Here is a 23,836-nt window from a genome sequence, read left to right on the forward strand (position 1 = left end):
CCACTGCGTAGTGGGTAAACTAACGTTACGTAAAAGGAAACAGTAGTGGGCGGTCTCACGTACCGGCTTTCATTTGATTCGCTCAGCTTTCTCTTCCTCACCAGTGAACCTATTGAATGCATCTGGGAAGTCGGACAATGCTGAAACCGGGGACAGTGCCATATCAACACTTTAGCAACCAAGAACATTTTGCACAAAATTGTTTTCTTATTGAATAAATTAGACTTAGCTTGCAGGTCCAGCACATGCCAAAAAATACATGAAGAGTACCATTTAACACCATCAAGGACACGTTGTACAGGTAATGCAGATTTATAAATTGTCCTTAAATTGATACATTATGTAACGCATTGCATGATTTCAAATGAACTCTATTGTTTTGCTATGTGATGCCAACCGAGCACAAATGTATTGCAGTGAAAACGCAATCTGGCAATGGCATTCATTACCGTTTGCGCGCATGCAATTCATTTTTTCTCGGGGAGAGTGTTACGCAACAGTTCAATTGCGGGATGATTTTCTCCAAGGCCAGGGTGCTGTTGTGTTCTTTGTTTCTACTGCCAGCTCCTAGAACTAAACGTTGCACCAACAGACTTGGTTATTTCGATGTAATTTTTAACAATAGATGATGAAAGGTAAAGTTGTTAAATTCAGTGGTGGAAAAAGTACCCAATTGTCATACTTGAGTAAAAGTAAAGATACCCTAATAGAAAAGGACTCAAGTAAATGTCCCACAGTAAAATCCTAGTTGAGTAAAAGTCTAAACGTATTTTGTTTTAAATATACTTAAGTATATTTTAGCAATTACATTTACTTTTGATACTTAAGTATCAAAATTAAAAGTTTAAATAATTTCAAATTCCTTATATTAAGCAAACCAGACGGCACCATTTTTTAAATTATTTTTTATTTACGGATAGCCAAGGGCACGCCCAAGGGCACGCTTCAACGCTCATAGTTTACAAACGAAGCATGTGTAAATCCGCCAGATTAGAAGCAGTAGGGATGACCAGGGATGTTCTCTTGATAAATGTGTGAATTAGACCATTTTCCTGTCCTGCTAAGCATTCAAAATGTAACGAGTACTTTTGGGTGTCAGGAAAAATGTAGGTAGTAAAAAGTACATACTGTTCTTCAGAATGTAGTGAAGTAAAAATTGTAAAGTAATGTACAGATACTCCCCCAAAAAACGACTTAAGTAGTACTTTCAAGTATTTTTACATAAGTACTTTACACCACTGGTTAAATCATCAGATTGTTGCACTGTATCTGTCAATGAATCATGTATGGTACAGATACTATCGCATGCTTGAGCTGATCACATTATCTAATTTTTCATGTTGTCGCCAAATGTTCAGCCTGGTCTCATAGTTAGACATAACATGGTAAATGTAAACTCTGGACACTGAAATCAGTACGATACAGTATGTTACGTTTGGTATGGTTACAAAAGACAGAAGGTTACTTAAGGCAAAAACGAAAGGAGGGTGATTGGTCGGGATGGGTGGGCATTTTAATGCAAATGTCTAGCAACTCAACAGTTGTGTGTTTGAATCTCATCACAGACAATATTAGCAACTTTGCAACTATACTGAACAAAAATATGAACGCCAAGTGTTGGTCCCATGTTTCATTAGCTTAAATGAATCTACAGGTAGCTAAATATTAACCAACTAGGTTCAAAGTTAGCTAACATTAGGCTATAACTAGCAACACAAATGGCTCTGAGATACGAATACTATTACTACACAGATCATACACGTAACGTTAGCTAGCTAGCTAACAGTACGCCTTAACTTGCAATTGCATTTTTTTTCTGACAAAATTAGAAACGTAGAATATCTGAAAATGTAGCTAGCTAGACTCTCTTACCTGAATACATGGATGAACGCTTCTCCATTTCTGTCACGGATGCCATGGTTGCCCTTAGTTTGAAGATGTAATTAATTGTACAACAACTTTCTGTGTTCTCTTTTCGACTCCCTCCGCATTTGCAATCAAACGTCTGAATTTTCTCCATCTCCTTAGCTATAACACTCTGCTTCCATAGGGTATTGAGTCCTCCAGAAAGTGGAGCGCTATCTTTAAAAAAATATGTGTTAGTAAAGATTACTCACTGAGCAGCTCATTATAGACAGAAGCGTGATACATGGCAGACCAATCCAAACTCATCTCTTGGCATGTCCAGCCCTACCATTATCTCATCCAATCATGGCTAGTGGGAAGGTTCCTGCTGTTTTCAGTGGCTAAAACAAGTAAGCTCATAATTTAACAATTTGTATTCGTATTTACAAATGGCATACACATTTGTTATTAAGGCACATGAAAGTTCCAGAAGGCATTTTTGCCAAAAAACGCATTTTGATTTAAAAAATGCCTCTCCTGTGAAGTAGTGATGTGCAACATATGCCTAGTTTCCTGAAATAATTCACAAATGTGGTGTTTTGTCACACAACACAATGCTACAGAGGACTCAAGTTTTGAGGGAGTGTGTAATTGGCATGCTGACTGCAGGAATGTCCACCAGCGCTGTTGCCAGAGAATTGAATGTTAATTTCTCTACCATAAGTCGCCTCCAACGTTGTTTTAGAGAATTTGGCACTACGTCCAACCGGCCTCACAACCGCAGACTACGTGTAACCACGCCAGCCCAGGACCTCCACATCTGGCTTCTTCACCTGCGGGAGGGATCATCTGAGACCAGCCACCCGGACAGCTCAACAGATGAAACTGGGGTTTGTACAACTGAAGTATTTCTGCACAAACTGTCAGAAACCGCCTCAGGGAAGCTCATCTGCATGCTCATCGTCCTCACCAGGGTCTTGACCTGACTGCAGTTTGGCGTTGTAACTGACTTCAGTGGGAAAATGCTCACCTTCGATGGCCACTGAAACGCTGGAGAAGTGTGCTCTTAACGGATTAATCATGGTTTCAACTACTTGGCAGATGGCAGAAGCATCTTATGGTGTCATGTGGGTGTAACCGATGTGAAATGGCTAGCTAGGTAGCGGTGGTGCGCGCTAGCAGCCTTTCAGTCGGTGATGTCACTTGCTCTGAAACCTTGAAGTAGTGGTTCCCCTTGCTCTGCAAGGGCCGCAGCCTTTGTGGAGCGATGGGTAACGACGCTTCGTGGGTAACTGTTGTTGATGTGTGCAGAGAGTCCCTGGCCCGGGTCAGGGCGAGGGGACGCCATAAAGTTATACTGTTACATTGATGCTGTTGACCCGGATCACTGGTTAGTACTCTGCGGAAAAGGAGGAGGTCGAAAGGGGGGTGAATGTAACCAATGTGAAATGGCTAGCTAGGTAGCGGTGGTGCGCGCTAGCAGCCTTTCAGTCGGTGACGTCACTTGCTCTGAAACCTTGAAGTAGTGGTTCCCCTTGCTCTGCAAGGGCCGCGGCTTTTGTGGAGCGATGGGTAACGATGCTTCGTGGGTGACTGTTGTTGATGTGTGCAGAAGGTCCCTGGTTCACGCCCGGGTCGGGGCGAGGGGACGGACTAAAGTTATACTGTTACATGGGCAAGTTGTTTGCTGATGTCAACATTGTGAACAGAGTGCCCCATGGTGGAGTTATGGTATGGGCAGGCATAAGCTACGGACAACAAACACAATTCAATTTAATCAATGGCAATTTGAATGCACAGAGATACCGTGACGAGATCCTGAGGCCCATTGTCGTGCCATTCATCCACCACCATCACCTCATGTTTCATTATGATAATTCACTGTCCCATGTAGCAAGGATCTTTGCACAATTCCTGGAAGCTGAAAATGTCCCAGTTCTTCCATTGCCTGCATATTCTCCAGACACATCACCCTTTGAGCATGTTTGGGATGCTCTGGAACGATGTGTATGACAGTGTGCTCCACTTCCAGCCAATATCCAGAAACTTTGCACTGCCATTGAAGAGGAGTCGGACAACATTACAAACGCCACAATCAACAGTCTGATCAACTCTATGTGAAGGAGATGTGTCGTGCTGCATGAGGCAAATGATGGTCACACCAGATACTGACTGGTTTTCTGATCCACGCTCCTACCTCTTTTTAATGGGTATTTGTGACCAACTAATGCAAATGTGTATTCCCAGTCATGTGAAATCCATAGATTAGGGCCTAATGAATTTATTATAATTGACTGATTTCCTTATGAACTGTAACTCAGTAAAATATTTGGAATTGTTGTATGTTGTGTTTATATTTTTGTTCAGTGTACATAGGGGAAGGGTTAGCTAACATGCTAACTTTAACCGAACTCCTAACCCTAACCACTAGCCTAGCTAACATTAGCTACCTAGCTAACGTTAAGCATTAGCCACCTAGCTAACGTCAGCCACAACAAATTGGGTGTTTTTTAACATATCATACCTATTGCAAATTCTTAACATATTGCATGAATTACAATTCATAACACATTATACGAATTGTAATTCGTAAGATATACGAAATAGATGATGGACATCCACAAATTAATACATACCATACAAAACAACATATCATACGGAGGGAGACAGATTTACGTTTACTATGTCCAGGTTGAAATGTTAGCTAAATGTCAAAGAAAGTAAGTGATTTAGGCATTCAAAAATATAGATATTTTCAGTATCAACCAATGTTATTGCATGCATATTAGTATTAACGCTCAATGCATATAGCAGTTGCAGATATTACCATATTCAATCAAAACCGTTATCTGGTTTTCGGGGGAATGATTCTCAGAAGATATCAAATTTTATTTGTCACATGGGCCGAATACTACAGGTGTAGTAGACCTTACAGTGAAATGCTTACTTACAAGCCCTTAGCCAACAATGCAGTTTTAAGAAAAATAAGTGGTAAGAAAGTATTTACTAAAATAAACTGAAGTAAAAAAAAAAAGCGAAAATTAAGAAAATAGAAAAATAACTAATTAACAAAGAGCAACAATAAAATAACAGAGAGGCTATATACAGGGGGTACTGGTACAGAGTGAATGTGCGGGGGCAGAAGTTAGTCGGGGTAATTGAGGTAATATGTACATGTAGGTAGAGAATAAATAGAGAGTAGCAGCAGTGTAAAAAAAGGGGCTGGGGGGGACAGTGCAAACAGTCCGGGTAGCCATTTGATTAGCTGTTCAGGAATTTTATGGCTTGGGGGTAGAAGCTGTTAAGAAGCCTTTTGGACCTAGACTTGGTGCTCTGGTACTGCTTGCCGTGTGGTAACAGAGAGAACAGTCTATGGCTAGGTGGGCTGGAGTCTTTGACAATTTTTAGAGCCTTCCTCTGACACCGCCTGGTATAGAGGTCTTGGATGGCAGGAAGCTTGGCCCCAGTGATGCACTGGGCCGTACGCACTACTCTCTGGAGTGCCCTGCGGTCGGAGGCCGAGCAATTGCCATACCAGGCGGTGATGCAACCATTCAGGATGCTCTCGATGGTGCAACTGTATAACTTTTTGAGGATCTGAGGACCCATGACAAATCTTTTCAGTCTCTTGAAGGGGACTAGGCATTGTCGTGCCCTCTTCACAGCGGTCTTGGTATGTTTGGACCATGATAGTTCGTTGGTGATATGGACACCAAGGAACTTGAAGCTCTAAACCTGCTCCACTAAACCTGGTCCTCCTTTTCCTGTAGTCCACAATCATCTCCTTTGTCTTGATCACGTTGAGGGAGAGGTTGTTATCCTGGCACCACACTGCCAGGTCTCTGACCTCCTCCCTACAGGCTGTCTCATCGTTGACGGTGTTGTGTCGTCTGCAAACTTAATGATGGTGTTGGAGTCGTGCTTTGCCATGCAGTCATGGGTCAACAGGGAATACAGGAAGGGACTGAGCACGCACCCCTGAGGGGCCTCCGTGTTGAGGATCAGCGTGGCAGATGTGTTGTTACCTACCCTTACCACCTGGGGGGCGGCCTGTCAGGAAGTCGAGGATCCAGTTGCAGAGGGAGGTGTTTAGTCTCAGGGTCCTTAGCTTAGTGATGAGCTTTGAGGGCACTATGGTGTTGAATGCTGAGCTGTAGTCAATGAATAGCATTCTCACGTAGGTATTCCTTTTGTCCAGGTGGGAAAGGGCAGTGTGGAGTGCAGTAGAGATTGCATAATCTGTGGTTCTGTTGGGGTGGTATGCAAATTGGAGTGGGTCTAGGGTTTCTGGGATAATGGTGTTGATGTGAGCCATGACCAGCCTTTCAAAGCACTTCATGGCTACAGACGTGAGTGCTACGGGTCGGTAGTCATTTAGGCAGGTTACCTTGGTGTTCTTGGGCACAGGGACTATGGTGGTCTGCTTGAAACATGTTGGTATTACAGACTCGGTCAGGGACAGGTTGGTCAGTGCATGCTCTGAGTACACGTCCTGGTAATCCGTCTGGCCCTGTGGCCTTGTGAATGTTGACCTGTTTAAAGGTCTTACTCACATCGGCTATGGAGAGTGTGATTACACAGTCGTCCCGGAACAGCTGATGCTCTCATGCATGCTTCATGCATGCTCAAGTAGTTAAGGCTTTGCTTTTCCCTTCTCATGACCTCTGTAACTGTATACTAGTGACAAATTGAATTACTTGTTATCTGATGCACTTTCAATGTACTGTCCTGTTCAAATAGAACTTACCACTGTCAGTTAAACAATCAATTATGTTTTTGTCTCTCCTGCATGCTTTTGTTTCAGCATAATGACAACTTTATCACAGACAAAGGAAATCTTCCGGAGAGCAGACGCTGTGTGCTTTGATGTTGACAGCACTATTATCAGAGAAGAAGGCATTGATGAGCTAGCCAAATTTTGCGGGGTTGGAGATGCTGTCACAGAAATGTATGTTGTGTAGCAATTCATAATGATTTTAAGATGAAAAGCATGTGCTTTCTTCTCTCGTTTATCTAGGCCCATCTACATTCCCCTGTAAATTTCTCTGTGCCATAATTTTCTACATGTTATGTTCTAAATGTTTCATTCTCAACATATTTGTTGAGTACATTGAAGTTTCTCTCATTTCAGGACTCGCAAGGCCATGGGGGGGTCAGTGACTTTTAAAACCGCTCTGACAGAGCGCCTGTCAATCATCCGATGCTCGAGGGAACAAGTGAACAAACTGATAACTGACCACCCTCCCCAGTTGACGACAGGTATTAAGTAAGTGGTTGCTGATTTCAATTGGTCTATTTTTTTCCTACTCAACACTTTCATTATTAGCAGAGGCTATTGTAATTTTATCATCATTCGCACATAAAAATTGTATAACTTCCAGTAGTCTCTTCAAGCTGGGTGTCTAACCTCAAGTTGCACAATTGCTTATGAAACCTGTACTAATTTCTGCATGTTGTAGAATAAATGGACACAATTCCATCCATTGTCCAGGGAACTTGTTGATTCTCTGCACCAGCGCAACGTGAAGGTGTTCTTGGTCTCTGGCGGTTTCCGCTGTATCGTGGAGCATGTTGCCACTCAACTCAGCATTCCCCTCCATCACGTGTATGCCAACCGCCTCAAGTTCTACTTCAATGGTAAGAGCAGATCAGAGCAGCATCAGAATCACCTCACACTGTTGCAGGGATGAACTGTAGTTGATTACTGTATGATCATTAATGTTTGAATATTATGGGTTATTTTGGTTTGACGACTGGAAGCAAAAACGGGTGGCTATCTTCTCACTCCAGTATCGCTGCACATTGTACATTTGGTATTGGCACTGACCCTGCATATATAATTCTTGTGTTTTCTTTATTATATACAGTACCAGTCAAAGGTTTGGACACACCTACTCATTCAAGGGTTTTTCTTTATTTTTATATTTTCTACATTGTAGAATAATAGTGAAGACATCAAAACTATGAAATAACACATATGGAATTATGTAGTAACCAAAAAAGTGTTAAACAAATCAAAATATATTTGAGATTCTACAAAGTAGACACCCTTTGCCTTGATGACAGCTTTGCACAATCTTGGCGTTCTCTCAACCAGCTTCACCTGGAATGTTTTTCCAACAGTCTTAAAGGAATTCCCACATATGCTGAGCACTTGTTGGCTGCTTTTCCTTCACTCTGCAGTCCAACTAATCCCAAACCATCTCAATTGGGTTGAGGTTGGGTGATTGTGGAGGCCAGGTCATCTGATACAGCACTCCATCACTCTCCTTCTTGGTCAAATAGCCCTTACACAGCCTGGAGGTGTGTTGTGTCATTGTCCTGTTGAAAAACAAATGATAGTTCCTCTAAGCGCAAACCAGATGGGATGGTGTATCGCTGCAGAATGCTGTGGTAGCCATGCTGGTTAAGTGTGCCTTGAATTCGAAATAAATCACAGACAGTGTCACCAGCAAAGCACCCCCACACCGTCGCACCGTCACACCTCCTCCTCCATGCTTTACGGTGGGAACCACACATGCAGAAATCATCCGTTCACCTACTCTACGTCTCACAAAGACACGCAGTTGGAACCAAAAATCTCAAATTTGGACTCATCAGACCAAAGGACAGATTTCCACCGGTCTAATGTCCATTGCTTGTGGTTTTTGGCCCAAGCAAGTCTCTTCTTTTTTTGGTGTCCTTTAGTAGTGGTTTCTTTACAATTTGACCATGAAGGCCTGATTCACACAGTCTCCTCTGAACAGTTGATGTTGAGATGTCTATTACTTGAACTCTGTGAAGCATTTATTTGGGCTGCAATTTCTGAGGCAGGTAACTCTAATGAACTTATTCTCTGCAGCAGATGTAACTCTGGGTCTTCCTTTCCTGTGGCGGTCCTCGTGAGAGCCAGTTGCTTGATGGTTTTTGTGACTGCACTTGTAGAAACTTTCAAAGTTCTTGACATTTTCCATATTGACTGACCTTCATGTCTTAAAGTAATTATGGACTGTTGTTTCTCTTTGCTTATTTGTTCTTGCCATAAAATTGTCTTTTACCAAATAGAGCTATCTTCTGTATACCACCCCTACCTTGTCACAACACAACTGATTGGCTCAAACGCATTAAGAAGGAAATAAATCCCACAAATTAACTTTTAGCAAGGCACACCTGTTAATTGAAATTCATTCCAAGTGACTACATCATGAAACTGTTTGAGAGAATGCCAAGAGTGTGCAAAACTGTCATCAAGGCAAAGGGTAGCTACTTTGAATAATCTAAAATTATAAAATATATTTTCATGTTTAACACCTTTTGGGTTATGTGTTGTGTTATTTCAGTGTTGATGTCTTCAATATTATTCTACAATGTAGAAAATAGGAGAAATATAGAAAAACCCTTGAATAAGTATGTGTCCAAAATTTTAACTGGTACTGTATATTTTTTATTTGCATTAGTTATACACTGCTCAAAAAAATAAAGGGAACACTTAAACAACACAATGTAACTCCAAGTTAATCACACTTCTGTGAAATCAAACTGTCCACTTAGGAAGCAACACGGATTGACAATAAATGTCACATGCTGTTGTGCAAATGGAATAGACAACAGGTGGAAATTATAGGCAATTAGCAAGACACCCCCAATAAAGGAGTGGTTCTGCAGGTGGTGACCACAGACCACTTCTCAGTTCCTATGCTTCCTGGCTGATGTTTTGGTCACTTTTGAATGCTGGCGGTGCTTTCACTCTAGTGGTAGCATGAGACGGAGTCTACAACCCACACAAGTGCCTCAGGTAGTGCAGCTCATCCAGGATGGCACATCAATGCGAGCTGTGGCAAGAAGGTTTGCTGTGTCTGTCAGCGTAGTGTCCAGAGCATGGAGGCGCTACCAGGAGACAGGCCAGTACATCAGGAGACGTGGAGGAGGCCGTAGGAGGGCAACAACCCAGCAGCAGGACCGCTACCTCCGCCTTTGTGCAAGGAGGAGCAGGAGGAGCACTGCCAGAGCCCTGCAAAATGACCTCCAGCAGGCCACAAATGTGCATGTGTGTGCTCAAACGGTCAGAAACAGACTCCATGAGGGTGGTATGAGGGCCCGACGTCCACAGGTGGGGGTTGTGCTTACAGCCCAACACCGTGCAGGGCATTTGGCATTTGCCAGAGAACACCAAGATTGGCAAATTCGCCACTGGCACCCTGTGCTCTTCACCGATGAAAGCAGGTTCACACTGAGCACATGTGACAGACGTGACAGAGTCTGGAGACGCCGTGGAGAACGTTCTGCTGCCTGCAACATCCTCCAGCATGACCGGTTTGGCGGTGGGTCAGTCATGGTGTGGGGTGGCATTTCTTATTGGGCCGCACAGCCCTCCATGTGCTCGCCAGAGGTAGCCTGACTGCCATTAGGTACCGAGATGAGATCCTCAGACCCCTTGTGAGACCATATGCTGGTGCGGTTGGCCCTGGGTTCCTCCTAATGCAAGACACTGCTAGACCTCATGTGGCTGGAGTGTGTCAGCAGTTCCTGCAAGAGGAAGGCATTGATGCTATGGACTGGCCCGCCCGTTCCCCAGACCTGAATCCAATTGAGCACATCTGGGACATCATGTCTCGCTCCATCCACCAACGCCACGTTGCACCACAGACTGTCCAGGAGTTGGCGGATGCTTTAGTCCAGGTCTGGGAGGAGATCCCTCAGGAGACCATCCGCTACCCCATCAGGAGCATGCCCAGGCGTTGTAGGCAGGACATACAGGCACGTGGAGGCCACACACACTACTGAGCCTCATTTTGACTTGTTTTAAGGACATTACATCAAAGTTGGATCAGCCTGTAGTGTGGTTTTCCACTTTAATTTTGAGTGTGACTCCAAATCCAGACCTCCATGGGTTGATACATTTGATTTCCATTGATAATTTTTGTGTGATTTTGTTGTCAGCACATTCAACTATGTAAAGAAAAAAGTATTTAAAAAGAATATTTCATTCATTCAGATCTAGGATGTGTTATTTTAGTATTCCATTTATTTTTTTGAGCAGTGTACTATTTTTATATTGATTACTGCACTGTTGGGTAGCGCTTGCAAGTGAAGCATTTTACTGTACTTAATAAAACTTGAACTTAACTTCAGAGGGCTGGTTTCAGCCAAGCAAGCAGTAGATTGGCCTCTACAGGGAGGAATTCTTTACTATTTCAAACCGTAATATTTTCCTCCTAGGTGAGTATGCTGGCTTTGACGAGACCCAGCCCACATCTGAGAGTAATGGGAAGGGGAAGGTGATCAGCATGCTCAAGGAGAAGCACGGCTTCAAGAACGTGGTGATGATTGGCGATGGAGCCACAGATCTGGAGGCCTGTCCCCCTGCAGTAAGTGTTTTGTCAATACATTTTAAGACAGGTGACAAGCTAGTATTTAAAGCTGTTATTTATGTAATCTCCAGCTTTCTGTCATAGAATACTTTATCGATCTTGTGAAGGAAATTTGTATTTTTTCTCTGCTCCCAACACTCAGACACCACAGAAACACACACAACACATTTTAGGTAGAGCAGTGTTAACAGCAGAGCAGTGCCTGTGGAGGAGTTAATTATTAAGTGCCTTTTTCAAAGACACAATTACAGGGGTTTTTCATTAGGAACCAAACAGAAGCAAATGGAACAAACCGGGGAGGAACCTACCTGAATTTGTCCAACTCAAGTTTGCATTGCAAAACGTTTTGCTACGGTCTGCGACTAATGAATACTGAATACACCCCAGTACCAGATTGTCAGGTGTTAAAGGCAGCTATAATGTAAAGTAACACTGGAATAATGGACACTGGTTGCCTTTTAAGCAATTTTCCTCAGCACATTGTTTTGTTTTTCAGAATGCATTCATTGGATTTGGTGGAAATGTGGTCAGGCAGCAAGTAAAGGAGAAAAGTTTGTGGTACGTCACAAGTTTTGGAGAGCTGCTAAAAGAACTGGAGAAGATTTAACAAAGACATAACACACAAACCTGAAACCTCTTACAACTATTGTTACTAATGCTAACATCAGTGTTTTATTTTCATGTTTTATTTTTGCTAACATCAGTGTTTTATTTTCACCTAATGGTGTGCCTTTTTTGGTTTTATCCAGTGCACACTTTTTCTTCCTCCAGTCAATAGAATTTTTTATTTAAAAAAATGTTTTAATTAAAATGTTTCCACAACAATAGTGTCTTCATGGGTTTGACCCTTGTTGATTTTTCTACTAGAGAATATAATTTTAAAAAATTCAGGTTAACCAAATGTTATTCTTTTTGGAGGGATTTGAGCAGGGTTGGAGTCAATTCCATTTCAATTCAGTATAAATTTTAATTCCGGAATAATTGAATTGACCCCAATCCTGGATGTTTTAAACTGCACTTTTGTGGTTTTGTCCTCATTTCAACACTTTAGTGGTCAGGATAATACAACTACTGCATTGTACAATATGTGCCATCAAATGTGCATGTATAGATGTTTTAATTTTGCTATTGACACTAATAATAGTAAAAGTGTAATATGCAGTTCTGAGTGTGCGTGGTCATTTAATTGTTTGTTTTCTTGTGTCAGACTCATGGTACCATCCACTAAACAATGACAAACACATCCATATTGTACTGGCTAGCACATAGTCCGGCAACAAAGGGCAGCAGTTTCCAGTTACCAGAGTTTCTCTTTGAATAACTTTGTGCTGACAATTCTTGCCACCTTTCATAAATACCCTGTAAATCAGGGAATAAAAACTAGTATGAGGCATGCTACTATCAACCCTTAAACATCTTTTAAAATCATAATGAGTAGCAGCATGACTCAACAATTAGACTTTCATTTCAGTACATTGGTAGTTGTACCTGGGCACAGAAATATTCCATGATAATATTAGACTTGTGGTTTACCACTTTACAGAACAGATTATTCATTATGCCTAACCGAAAACATGTTAGATCTGATAAAACAGGACAAACCAGGCAATATCTTCTCCACAAGGTTAAAACAAGCCATGTTCACTAAACCAGTACAACACGTCAAGATAATTGCAGATGAGAAAGAAATAGGGAGGATGCCCACGATTGCAATCAATACATGTACTTGAAAAAATTCACAGAAGACATTTAGGGTTAAAATAGGCATGGGCTTTAGCTCTGTATTCATCATACCAGTTCTCAAATAAATCCCAAGTTTATTTTTTCGCGTACAGAACAGCAGATGTTAATGTAGGTGCAGCGAAATGCTTGTTTCTAGCTCCAGCAGTGCAGTAAATGTCTAACAGTACAATACTAATACACAAATTATCCCAAGAAGAAATAATCCCGCTCAGTGCCTTCACTTAAAAGTTACATAATTGACCATTAAGTAGATATTCTCTGTTGACAAAATACAGTAACAATGCACTTTTTGCCATTCGGACTGTCTTTCTAGCACTCTGTTTTAATCAGTAACAGCATTTCTTAGATCAGATTTCATCCAAAACTGTAATTTTGCAATGCAACAATGTGATTCATATATTTACATTAAATAAACAAAATAACCGCTAAATCACACATTGTGCATCTATAGTGATTTTTTTTTTTGTCAAGTCGTGCCCCAGTTGCCCAATTCTTATTCACTGCAAACAGAACACACTGCTAGGCTAGCCTTCTTTCCAAAGCAGCACTTTGGTTGGTTCTAAAAAAATATATACTAGATCAGCTGTGGCCAAGTGACCAGTGTTAATATGACCCAGTATGTTGGACATCAGTTCTCCACCCAACCACTATCAGGAGGTTTCAATATGCTGATTTTGCCCATCCTGTCTCCCAAGGACAAAAAAGCAGTGTTACGCTCTCGTGCCAGCGCCTTACAGTTCTTCCAATTATGGAAAGAGTATTTTAGCCAACAGTTTCAAGATGGGATACGATATTTTAACCTCCTGTGTCTCAGTGATGTTTTTTGAGTACCAAATATTGCTTGCTGGTGCAAAGTCAGAAATGGGTAAAGTAAAAGACAAACCAAATCAGAGGGGGGTTGGTTGGCAACATTAACTAGAGGTTGAGACCACGGCAATGAGATTCTTTACTTTTTGTTACATTTAAAACAGGTGAGGTTTGGCATTCGGCCTTCTGTGTTCTCTCTTAGGTTACTGCAGTGGGGAAGCCTTCATTGGGATCATGATTCTGGAGTCCATATGCTGAATGAGAGGAACTGAAACAGAGATACATGATCAGATGAGAGTCCAAAGTAATTCATAGTGTGCACACTTTTTAAATGAAAAAACTATGTGAAAGTACACTGCATAACTGATTTTGCTGACCTGTATAATACACAACCTCATCCCAACCCTCATGTTGCCAAGCTGCGTTCCTTGTGGCTTCTCTGGCCTCAAGGTCTTTGTAAGCTGAAATTAACAATGAAACACTATTATAAAATTAATGTTAGTCTCCTTTTAGAAAAAGAATAACAGCTTTGTATATAAGATAGCCTAAAAGCCTAGTACGAGAGGCTACAAGAATTTTAGATCTGTGTGAATGAACGAGAGGAAAGGAGAGGAGCGATACAGCTGGTCTGTCTGGCCTCACCCCAGAGGTGGTGCACCATGTAGAGGTTTCCGATCTGGGAGAAGAACCCTCCGACAGCCTCACTATTGTGCTGGCGGTAGCCAATAGCTCTGGCCCTTGGGAAAACAACAAGGCCAATCACAGCATCAGTCACAACAATTCCCCACAACCAATGCTTCATCTTCACATTTTCTCAATGCCACCCCATGCAGATTATAATTTTTCTATCTATTTAACCTTACTTTATACAGGTATTCAATTAAGAACATATTCTTATTTGTCATGATGACCTGTCAAAGAGGCGAGCACAGCAGCCATATACAATTATAATGGGCTACTGTGCATATGGTGTCTCAACCAATGTTGACTGTTTGGACACTCATTTGACTACTCATACGGTTTGATTGAACTTGCTTGAAAACTATCATTCCAGTTTGGCAGAACCGGTTGGCTATACAGACAGTTGGATTGGATGTACTCATGCATTGAGACTGCTAATTGTATGGTGTGGGGTTGGAGATATTTCATTATTGGCTCTGAACCAGTCCCATTAGTCATCGTATATACAATCATATCAATTCCAATCATGTACAGTAATTTTGATTAGCCAAATCATACTGACTTAATTCATGTTGCTCATGTTGTTTTAACAATGTGGCATGACTTTTTTCTTTTAAATGACATTTTCCCCAATTAGAATTGATAATTCTGAACAATTACTGAATTAAATAAAATCAGAGAGAGTACGCACAGTCACAAATTAAACATATTTTGGCAGACAAGTTTGAAGAATTCAGAACAATTAATTAACATTGAAATATAGAATATTTGTCATAAACAAACAAATGTTTTCAACATAAACCTGAGAGAATGGAGTCATCCAGGCTCATAGGCTCCTGTTGAAAGTAAACAACTAAATTCAATCTGAAAATAGCAAGGACAATAGTATAATCTCCCTTTAAGTCCTGTGCACTCTGGGATCTAACAGAGTATCAAAATAGCGTCTCTCTGGAATAGCTTTTATTAAGGAGAAAGTGGGGAAGAAAGTGTTAACCGAAAAATAAACTATATGCTGAAAGTAAAGATGATGAGTAATTCAAATGTCATCAGATTGCCTTACCAGTAATTACCCCACTCAATCATGGTGCCAGGCTGGAAAAAGGAAACATGAGAAAAAAGGTTTTGTATTTTACAGGAATATCAAAGTGTGACACAATTTCCTCCAAGATTCAAAATTAATCATAATGTCCCTTTCACATGGATTGCAATATAAGCCTACATTTATGAACATAATGTTTCCATAGAGCATACACAAACTCTCCAATGTTTATGTCAACAATTGCCCACCTTTTGCATTATCTCATGGTGATTCATATTTGTTCAGCAATATAGCACCATCCTAAACTAAACCCCTAGTAGTACTATGGTTAATGAGGTTTAGTCACTCAGTACTCACTCTGAGCTGGTAGGACCTGAGCTCGTAGATGTTGGGTCCCTTCCTGGGGATGGGCTCATTCCAGAAGCTGAACTCCAGGAGCAGTTGGTTCCTACGAGACAACAGCATCTTTCCTCTCTCCTCCCGGTACTTCATGAACTCCTGTGGATGAACGTCAATCTGGGTGTCAACCTCACATCAATAAGCACATATGATACCGCACTGTCTATCTAGAGAAGGGTTCTTTAGCTGTAGATTATAAGCCAGGGGTTATAGTAGGGCTGGAGCAAAAGCCAGCACACCCAGTAGCTCAGTATATGAGTTAATGTGACAGGCAACCTCAGACAATACTAGCATATGAAGCTATATTCTAGAATACTATATTCAAAGTGAAGGCTTCTAGATGGTGCCGGGGAGGAATTGACAGCCATGGAACAGTTTGTTACCTTGTTCTGCCGAAGTTTGCTCATAACCTCAGTCAGAGCTGGGTATCCTCCTCTATACCGCCACATATGTACTGGAAAAACACACAACAGCAATTATTTTGCAAAGCAATAAATAATAAGCATATTCAGAGACATATCCATAATCTTTCTGATAAGTGTAAGGGCATTATTTCAGCAATGCAAAACCAACAGCCAGGTAACTATGGACAACATGTGTAGACATGACATGGGTAGGCTGGGGTTAGGCAACACTGGTCCTGGAAAGGTAGATGTCTGCAGGTGCTGAGCAATTAGTGCTTTTAAAGGTCGCTTTGGTTTCGGTTTGACTATAAATCACAGTTTTAGATTATTTAGGTTGATTGCTGTAACACAGAATAAAACAATTAATACAAGTCCCATGATGGTTGTGACTGCCCAAAGACTTCTTATTACTTAATAACCATTAAGTGATAAGCAGGTAGTGACTGCCCATTATTTTCCTTGAATACATTATTTCAGTTGTTGTGTATATTACATTTGTTTAATTTGATTACTTTATTATTTAATTCCAAGTCAACATCTCATCTCTATAGAGCTGCTGCCTATGCTTTCTGACAAAATCATTATTTTGTAGTTCTTCAAAGTAAATAAGGCATACTTTTATGACTGCTGAATACCAACTATTAATCACTTATATCATGTATTTTGAGGTAACAGCTGCTCTCTATATCACCTCACGATTGCACATTCTTCTCTCTTCTGTAGCAGGCGTAAAAGAAACACAGACCGGCCAAGTATATGCACAATGGATTATGGTCATTGTAGCTAATTACCACGTTTTATGTGCTAAACTATGTAGAATATTGGCCTGTTGGAAACTACAACTCCCTACTACATTGCACCGATCAGGCTGGATTTGATTTAACTCTAGAGAACCTGTGCAATGTGCGCATTGAGCTCACAGAAAAAAGCTAATGAAATGGTATTCAAATAATTGAACCAACATTCGTCAATTAGTTGCACAGGAGGCTGCTGAGGGGAGAATTGCTCATAATAATGGCTGGAAAGGAGCAAATGGAATGGCATTAAACACCTGTACATCATGTGTTTGATACCATTCCACATACTCCGCTCCAGTCATTAACACGAGCCCGTTCTCCCCAATTAAGGTGCCACCAACCTCCTGTGATTAGTTTTTAAAAAGTAAAAAAATAACCAACATTTTGGTTAATCGCGCAGCACTGTTTGCAGGCTTTGTTATTATTGCCAGGTGGGTGTAACGCCGACTTAATTGAATCATCATATCACTACGAAAATGTGCGAGACTGGTTCAATGAAGGCCATTTCTCCTGAACTAAGGTTGCATATCCCTACAGGTGTGCCAATTCCAGAGAATGTGCAGTTCAACTAGACTAGAAAGTGGAGGAGTGTGTACTCTGCTGCCAGCATTCTTACCAGCCTGGTCTTGCTCTCCATACCAGGTGTTCCAGGTACCCACCAGCTCACAGGGATAGTACTTATCATTATGGATAGATGGCAGGGTCTCCTCACTGTCAAGGGAAAACAATAACAAACACATTCTACCAGGGAGCCTAGCGGTTAAGAGCGTTGGGCCAGTAACCGAAAGGTCGGTGGTTCGAATCCCTGAGTCAGCAAGCTGGAAAAATCTGCCGTTCAGCCTTTGACCAAGGCAGTTAACCCCCAACAACCACTGCCCCCCGGGTGCTGATGACGTGTAAGTCGATTAAGGCAGCCCCCCGCACCTCTGATTCAGAGGGGTTGGGTAAAATGCCGAAGACAGATTTTGGTTGAATGCCTTCAGTTGTGCAACTGACTAGGTACCCCCATTCCCCTTATAATAATTGTTTGATATATAATATAAAAATGTGACTTATGACTATAACAGATGAACTGTTATTATTGATGCCTGGATGCAATAATTTGATGTTAGCACAGACACCACTGCAGCTTTCTTGTCAGGTTTCTCTTAGGACTTCAACATACACTTCCCAGCTAAATAGAATGCTCTATAACAATCCCCATCCCAAATGTTTAAAATATGCATTTTGGCTGTGTCTTCTGTGTCTAAACCAGTTGTGCAGATTTTACGATAAGTAAAAGGTTATTATGATTGAGTCATCTTAAGTATAAGCATAGATAAATTATTCGACACACTGTTGCCATGCCAGTGTGTCAATTGCATCACAGGAATAAAACTGAAGACATTTTGGCTAAACTCTGCCCTTACGGAAAAACCACATGAATTTCACGTGCTCTTATGTGACGTTAATTTGATAACATGTGGCAACATGTGATAACGTGTCTTTGGAACACATGTTTTCACATCATGTGATTTTCCACACATGAAAGCATGTGTTTTTTCTGTAAGGGTGCACAACCCACTGGTGACACCAGCTGTGCAGTCATAATATCCCAGCTACTACTACTGTTTACCTTACATATCACACATACTCAACAACCAAATTAAACAACCATTTGGGACAGTACTACCCTCAGTATGGCTACTACTTGAGCGGCTTCAGGTATAAAGGTCTAGACTGAACAAGGTCCATTTTACTTACCAAAGCTGGTTGTAGGCATCCAGGCACTCTGGTTTCACATTATGGACTGTAACAGAACAAGCTCTATTAGACATAGTGCCCTCTGTGTTGGAAGGGGTTAAATTGGTCACACTTTACATTACAGTCAAGGTCCGTAAGTACAGTGAAACAAGTATTGTAATGACATATTTCTACACTATGCTTATGGTTATTACACTGCACTCAAAACTCAGAAATATAAAAAGTAATTTGGATTAAAGTGAACAAGTTACAGTAAAGCACAACTTACACTGGATTTTGTAGAGGTTGCTTTCCTCATTCTTGGTAAGCAAGTGGGAGTGGGCATCCTTTCTGGGATCAACTTTACGCACAAATAGCGACTTGAACCAACTGTCTTCACGACTCCTATGGTTTGACGCTGACAACCCCCTGGAGAAAAAAACACAGATGGTAGTGTTAATACACATGTGAACGGAGACATAAGTAAACAACAAGCATTGATAGTTACAGCTGGCCACAGACTACCACTGCTGCACATACAGTACACACGCGCAATCATGGTGCTTATGAACTAAAAATGATTCAAATAAAAACGATGCATCATTGAATAGTTGACATAAGGTAAAGAAATGCTGATGTAGTAACATAGTAAATTAATGTCATGCAAAATACAGTAAGCTACACTATATATATATATATACAGTGGGGAGAACAAGTATTTGATACACTGCCGATTTTGCAAGTTTTCCTACTTACAAAGCATGTAGAGGTCTGTAATTTTTATCATAGGTACACTTCAACTGTGGGAGACGGAATCTAAAACAAAAATCCAGAAAATCACATTGTATGATTTTTAAGTAATTAATTTGAATTTTATTGCATGACATAAGTATTTGATACATCAGAAAAGCAGAACTTAATATTTGGTACAGAAACCTTTGTTTGCAATTACAGAGATCATACGTTTCCTGTAGTTCTTGACCAGGTTTGCACACACTGCAGCAGGGATTTTGGCCCACTCCTCCATACAGACCTTCTCCAGATCCTTCAGGTTTCGGGGCTGTCGCTGGGCAATACGGACTTTCAGCTCCTTCCAAAGATTTTCTATTGGGTTCAGGTCTGGAGACTGGCTAGGCCACTCCAGGACTTTGAGATGCTTCTTACGGAGCCACTCCTTAGTTGCCCTGGCTGTGTGTTTCGGGTCGTTGTCATGCTGGAAGACCCAGCCACGACCCATCTTCAATGCTCTTACTGAGGGAAGGAGGTTGTTGGCCAAGATCTCGCGATACATGGCCCCATACATCCTCCCCTCAATACGGTGCAGTCGTCCTGTCCCCTTTGCAGAAAAGCATCCCCAAAGAATGATGTTTCCACCTCCATGCTTCACGGTTGGGATGGTGTTCTTGGGGTTGTACTCATCCTTCTTCTTCCTCCAAACACGGCGAGTGGAGTTTAGACCAAAAAGCTCAATTTTTGTCTCATCAGACCACATGACCTTCTCCCACTCCTCCTCTGGATCATCCAGAGGGTCATTGGCAAACTTCAGACGGGCCTGGACATGCGCTGGCTTGAGCAAGGGGACCTTGCGTGCGCTGCAGGATTTTAATCCATGACGGCGTAGTGTGTTACTAATGGTTTTCTTTGAGACTGTGATCCCAGCTCTCTTCAGGTCATTGACCAGGTCCTGCCGTGTAGTTCTGGGCTGATCCCTCACCTTCCTCATGATCATTGATGCCCCACGAGGTGAGATCTTGCATGGAGCCCCAGACCGAGGGTGATTGACCGTCATCTTGAACTTCTTCCATTTTCGAATAATTGCGCCAACAGTTGTTGCCTTCTCACCAAGCTGCTTGCCTATTGTCCTGTAGCCCATCCCAGCCTTGTGCAGGTCTACAATTTACCCCTGATGTCCTTACACATCTCTCTGGTCTTGGCTATTGTGGAGAGGTTGGAGTCTGTTTGATTGAGTGTGTGGACAGGTGTCTTTTATACAGGTAACGAGCTCAAACAGGTGCAGTTAATACAGGTAATGAGTGGAGAACAGGTGGGCTTCTTAAAGAAAAACTAACAGGTCTGTGAGAGCCGGAATTCTTCCTGGTCGGTAGGTGATCAAATACTTATGTCATGCAATAAAATGCAAATTAATTACTTAAAAATCCTACAATGTGATTTTCTGGATTTTTGTTTTAGATTCCGTCTCTCACAGTTGAAGTGTACCTATGATAAAAATTACAGACCTCTACATGCTTTGTAAGTAGGAAAACCTGCAAAATCGGCAGTGTATCAAATACTTGTTCTCCCCACTGTACATACACAAATGTGGATAACCCTTCAAATTAGTGGATTCGGCTCTTTCAGCCACACCAGTTGCTGACAGGTGTATAAAATCTAGCACACAGCCATGCAATCTCCATACACAAACATTGGCAGTAGAATGGCCTTACTGAAGAGCTCAGTGACTTTCAACCTGGCACCATCATAGGATGCCACCTTTCCAACAAGTCAGTTTGTCAAATGTATGTCCTGCCCCGGTCAACTTTAAGTGCTGTTATTGTGAAGTGGAAACTTCTATGAGCAACGCCGCCACATAAGCTCACAGAACGGGACTGCTGAGTGCTGAAGCGTGTAGCATGTAAAAATCATCTGCGCTCAGTTGCAAATTGCCTCTGGAAGCAACTTCAGTACAAGAACTGTTCGTCGGGAGATTCATGAAATGGGCTTCCATGGCCGAGCAGCCACACACAAGCCTAAGATCACCATGCACAATGCCAAGCGTGTAAAGTTTTCGCCGCCACTGGACTCTGGAGCAGTGGAAACGCGTTCTATGGAGTGATGAATCACGCTTCACCATCTGGTAGTCCAACGGACAAATCTGGGTTTGGCAGATGCCAGGAGAACGCTATCTGCCCCAATGCATAGTGCCAACTGTAAAGTTTGGTAGAGGAGGAATAATGGTCTGGGGCTAATTTTTCATGATTCCGGCTAGGCCCCTTAGTTCCAGTGAAGGGAAATCTTAATGCTACAGCATACACTGACATTCTAGACAATTCTGTGCTTCCAACTTTGTGGTAACAGTTTGAGGAAGGTCCTTTCCTGTTTCAACATGACAATGCCCCTGTGCAGAAAGCGAGGTCCATACAGAAACTGTTTGTCAAGATCGGTGTGGAAGAACTTGACTGGCCTGCACAGAGCCCTGATATCAACCCCATCGAACCCCTATGGGATGAATTGGAACGCTGACTGCGAGCCAGGCCTAAAACATCAGTGCTCGACCTCACTAAAACATCAGTGCTCGACCTCACTAATGCTCTTGTGGCTGAATGAAAGCAAGTCCCAGCAGCAAAGTTCCAACATCTAGTGGAAAGCCTTCCCAGACGAGTGGAGGCTGTTATAGCTGCAAAGGGGGGACCAACTCCATATTAATGCCTATGATTTTGGAATGAGATCTTCGATGAGCAGGTGTCCACATACTTTTGGGCATGTAATGTATATCCACAACAGTAGCCCTACCTTTATAATAATGACCTTGAGTAAGTGTAATAATAATTCACTGTTAGACAGACACGTACACTAGTAACTGGGTATGCCGTGCATTAACTTCAAGAATGTAACCATTTTAGAATAGCTCAAATTAGAAGGTGCACTAATTTGTAGCTTATCAAATAGACTACAGGCCAATAGTTCACTGGCTAGCTATTTATGCTAGCTTGCTAGCAGTCATTTGTTCAGGTTCACTCCTGAACACTTGCAGCATAGCATAGACGAGTCAGTGGGAGCCTCTATTCTCCAAACTCGTCAATGGAACAAAAGTCAGAACCCAAACGCTTTAAATCCTAAACGTGCAAAGTAATAATAGTCACACCTGGATAAAACGACGGTCTGTCCTGTTGACTGGGCCGTGTTTTTTGCCTGATTCAGGCCATTGCCAAATCTCTGAAGGACTCGCGTCGCCATCTTCCATTGATCACGCTGGAGCGTGTTCATTACGCCGAATCGGTTGCAAAACGTTTCTTAAACGGAAGCAAACGGAACAAACGGGGCGGGACTTGTCCAATAGAAGCTCTCGTTTTGTTCTGTTTGCTTCCGTTTGGTTCTTAAACGATAAACGGTTTCGGTAATGAATACACCTCCGTCTTATGCAAAAACACTATTATTACTTTGTCTACAATGAAGCCACCAGATGGTAGTAAAACACCAACAAATGAATGGTGTGACCAGGGTAGAACCACCTGTCCTCGGTACTATGTTACAGTTTTTACATACAAACTTAAAAAGGAGACTGGTGTGTGTTCCTCTTCTTTGTAGACTTCACTTTTTGCTTGACTGAATATATCTACTGTATTTTCTATGATTGGGGATAAATGGAAGACTTTATTAATGCATTCTAAAAATCTTTGATGACGTGCCTGTTCGAAATTCCCCTGCCTCCAGGACAGTCTACATCAGGTGACTGGAATGATATACTCTTTTTTTATGTACTCTTCCAACCGACGCTTGACAGACCTTCGTGTCTTAAAGTAATGATGGACTGCCGTTTCTCTTTTATTTGAGCTGTTCTTGCCATAATATGGACTTGGTCTTTACCAAATAGGGCTGTCTTCTGTATACCACCCCTACCTTGTCACAACACAACTGATCGACTCAAACGCATTAAGAAGGAAAGAAATTCCACAAATGTACTTTTAACAAGGCCCACCTGTTAATTGAAATTCATTCCAAGTGACTACCTCATGAAGCTGGTTGAGAGAATGCCAAGAGTGTGCAAAACTGTCATCAAGGCAAAGGGTGGCTACTTTGAAGAATCTCAAATACTTTTTTGGTTACTACACGATTCCATATGTGTAATTTCATAGTTTTGATGTCTTCACTATTATTCTACAATGTAGAAAATAGCAAAAATAAAGAAAAACCCTTGAATGAGTAGGTGTGTCCAAACTTTTGACTGGTACTGTATATACACACTACATGACCATATTACCTGCTCATCAAACATCTAATTCCAAAATCATGGGCATTAATATCCAGAGTCCAATGGCGGCAAGCTTCACA

At 41.7% G+C, this 23,836-nt stretch overlaps 2 protein-coding genes across 3 annotated transcripts; one reads left to right on the forward strand and one right to left on the reverse strand.

Annotated features, from left to right (window-relative positions):
• The first annotated feature begins 59 nt into the window (after positions 1 to 59).
• LOC139548829 (phosphoserine phosphatase-like) lies at positions 60 to 12,356 on the forward strand. 2 transcript variants are annotated; one of them, XM_071358696.1, is made up of 6 exons: positions 60 to 301; positions 6,650 to 6,793; positions 6,977 to 7,111; positions 7,337 to 7,482; positions 11,044 to 11,192; positions 11,692 to 12,356. In XM_071358696.1, exons 2-6 carry the CDS (start codon positions 6,654 to 6,656, stop codon positions 11,800 to 11,802), a joined length of 681 nt encoding a protein of 226 aa, XP_071214797.1. In that variant the 5' UTR covers positions 60 to 301; positions 6,650 to 6,653; the 3' UTR covers positions 11,803 to 12,356. The 2 variants fall into 2 exon arrangements, with proteins under 2 accessions (XP_071214797.1, XP_071214796.1); XM_071358695.1 differs by lacking the exon at positions 60 to 301 and adding an exon at positions 2,591 to 2,735.
• LOC139548828 (protein NipSnap homolog 2-like) lies at positions 11,976 to 22,820 on the reverse strand. Its single transcript, XM_071358694.1, has 10 exons — positions 22,650 to 22,820; positions 19,077 to 19,216; positions 18,809 to 18,854; positions 17,682 to 17,776; positions 16,248 to 16,318; positions 15,823 to 15,963; positions 15,487 to 15,518; positions 14,388 to 14,482; positions 14,123 to 14,206; positions 11,976 to 14,013 (listed from the first exon to the last, which is right to left on the reverse strand). Exons 1-10 carry the CDS (start codon positions 22,769 to 22,771, stop codon positions 13,949 to 13,951), a joined length of 891 nt encoding a protein of 296 aa, XP_071214795.1. The 5' UTR covers positions 22,772 to 22,820; the 3' UTR covers positions 11,976 to 13,948.
• Positions 22,821 to 23,836: the final 1,016 nt, after the last annotated feature.

Source organism: Salvelinus alpinus, chromosome 22, assembly GCF_045679555.1.
Source record: "Salvelinus alpinus chromosome 22, SLU_Salpinus.1, whole genome shotgun sequence".
Classification (NCBI taxonomy): domain Eukaryota; kingdom Metazoa; phylum Chordata; class Actinopteri; order Salmoniformes; family Salmonidae; genus Salvelinus; species Salvelinus alpinus.

What these genes read in the sequence shown, in the direction of transcription:
- LOC139548829 (XM_071358695.1), top strand. An exon ending in CAGTTGACGACAGGTATTAA is followed by an intron (nt 7,112 to 7,336) that starts GTAAGTGGTTGC and finishes TCCATTGTCCAG; the next exon opens with GGAACTTGTTGATTCTCTGC. An exon ending in CCTCAAGTTCTACTTCAATG is followed by an intron (nt 7,483 to 11,043) that starts GTAAGAGCAGAT and finishes TTTTCCTCCTAG; the next exon opens with GTGAGTATGCTGGCTTTGAC.
- LOC139548828 (XM_071358694.1), bottom strand. Translation starts at nt 22,771, where the DNA reads ATGAACACGCTCCAGCGTGATCAATGGAAGATGGCGACGCGAGTCCTT. An exon ending in CATGGTGCACCACCTCTGGG is followed by an intron (nt 14,207 to 14,387) that starts GTGAGGCCAGAC and finishes TGTTAATTTCAG; the next exon opens with CTTACAAAGACCTTGAGGCC. An exon ending in TGAGGTTGTGTATTATACAG is followed by an intron (nt 14,014 to 14,122) that starts GTCAGCAAAATC and finishes TCTCTGTTTCAG; the next exon opens with TTCCTCTCATTCAGCATATG.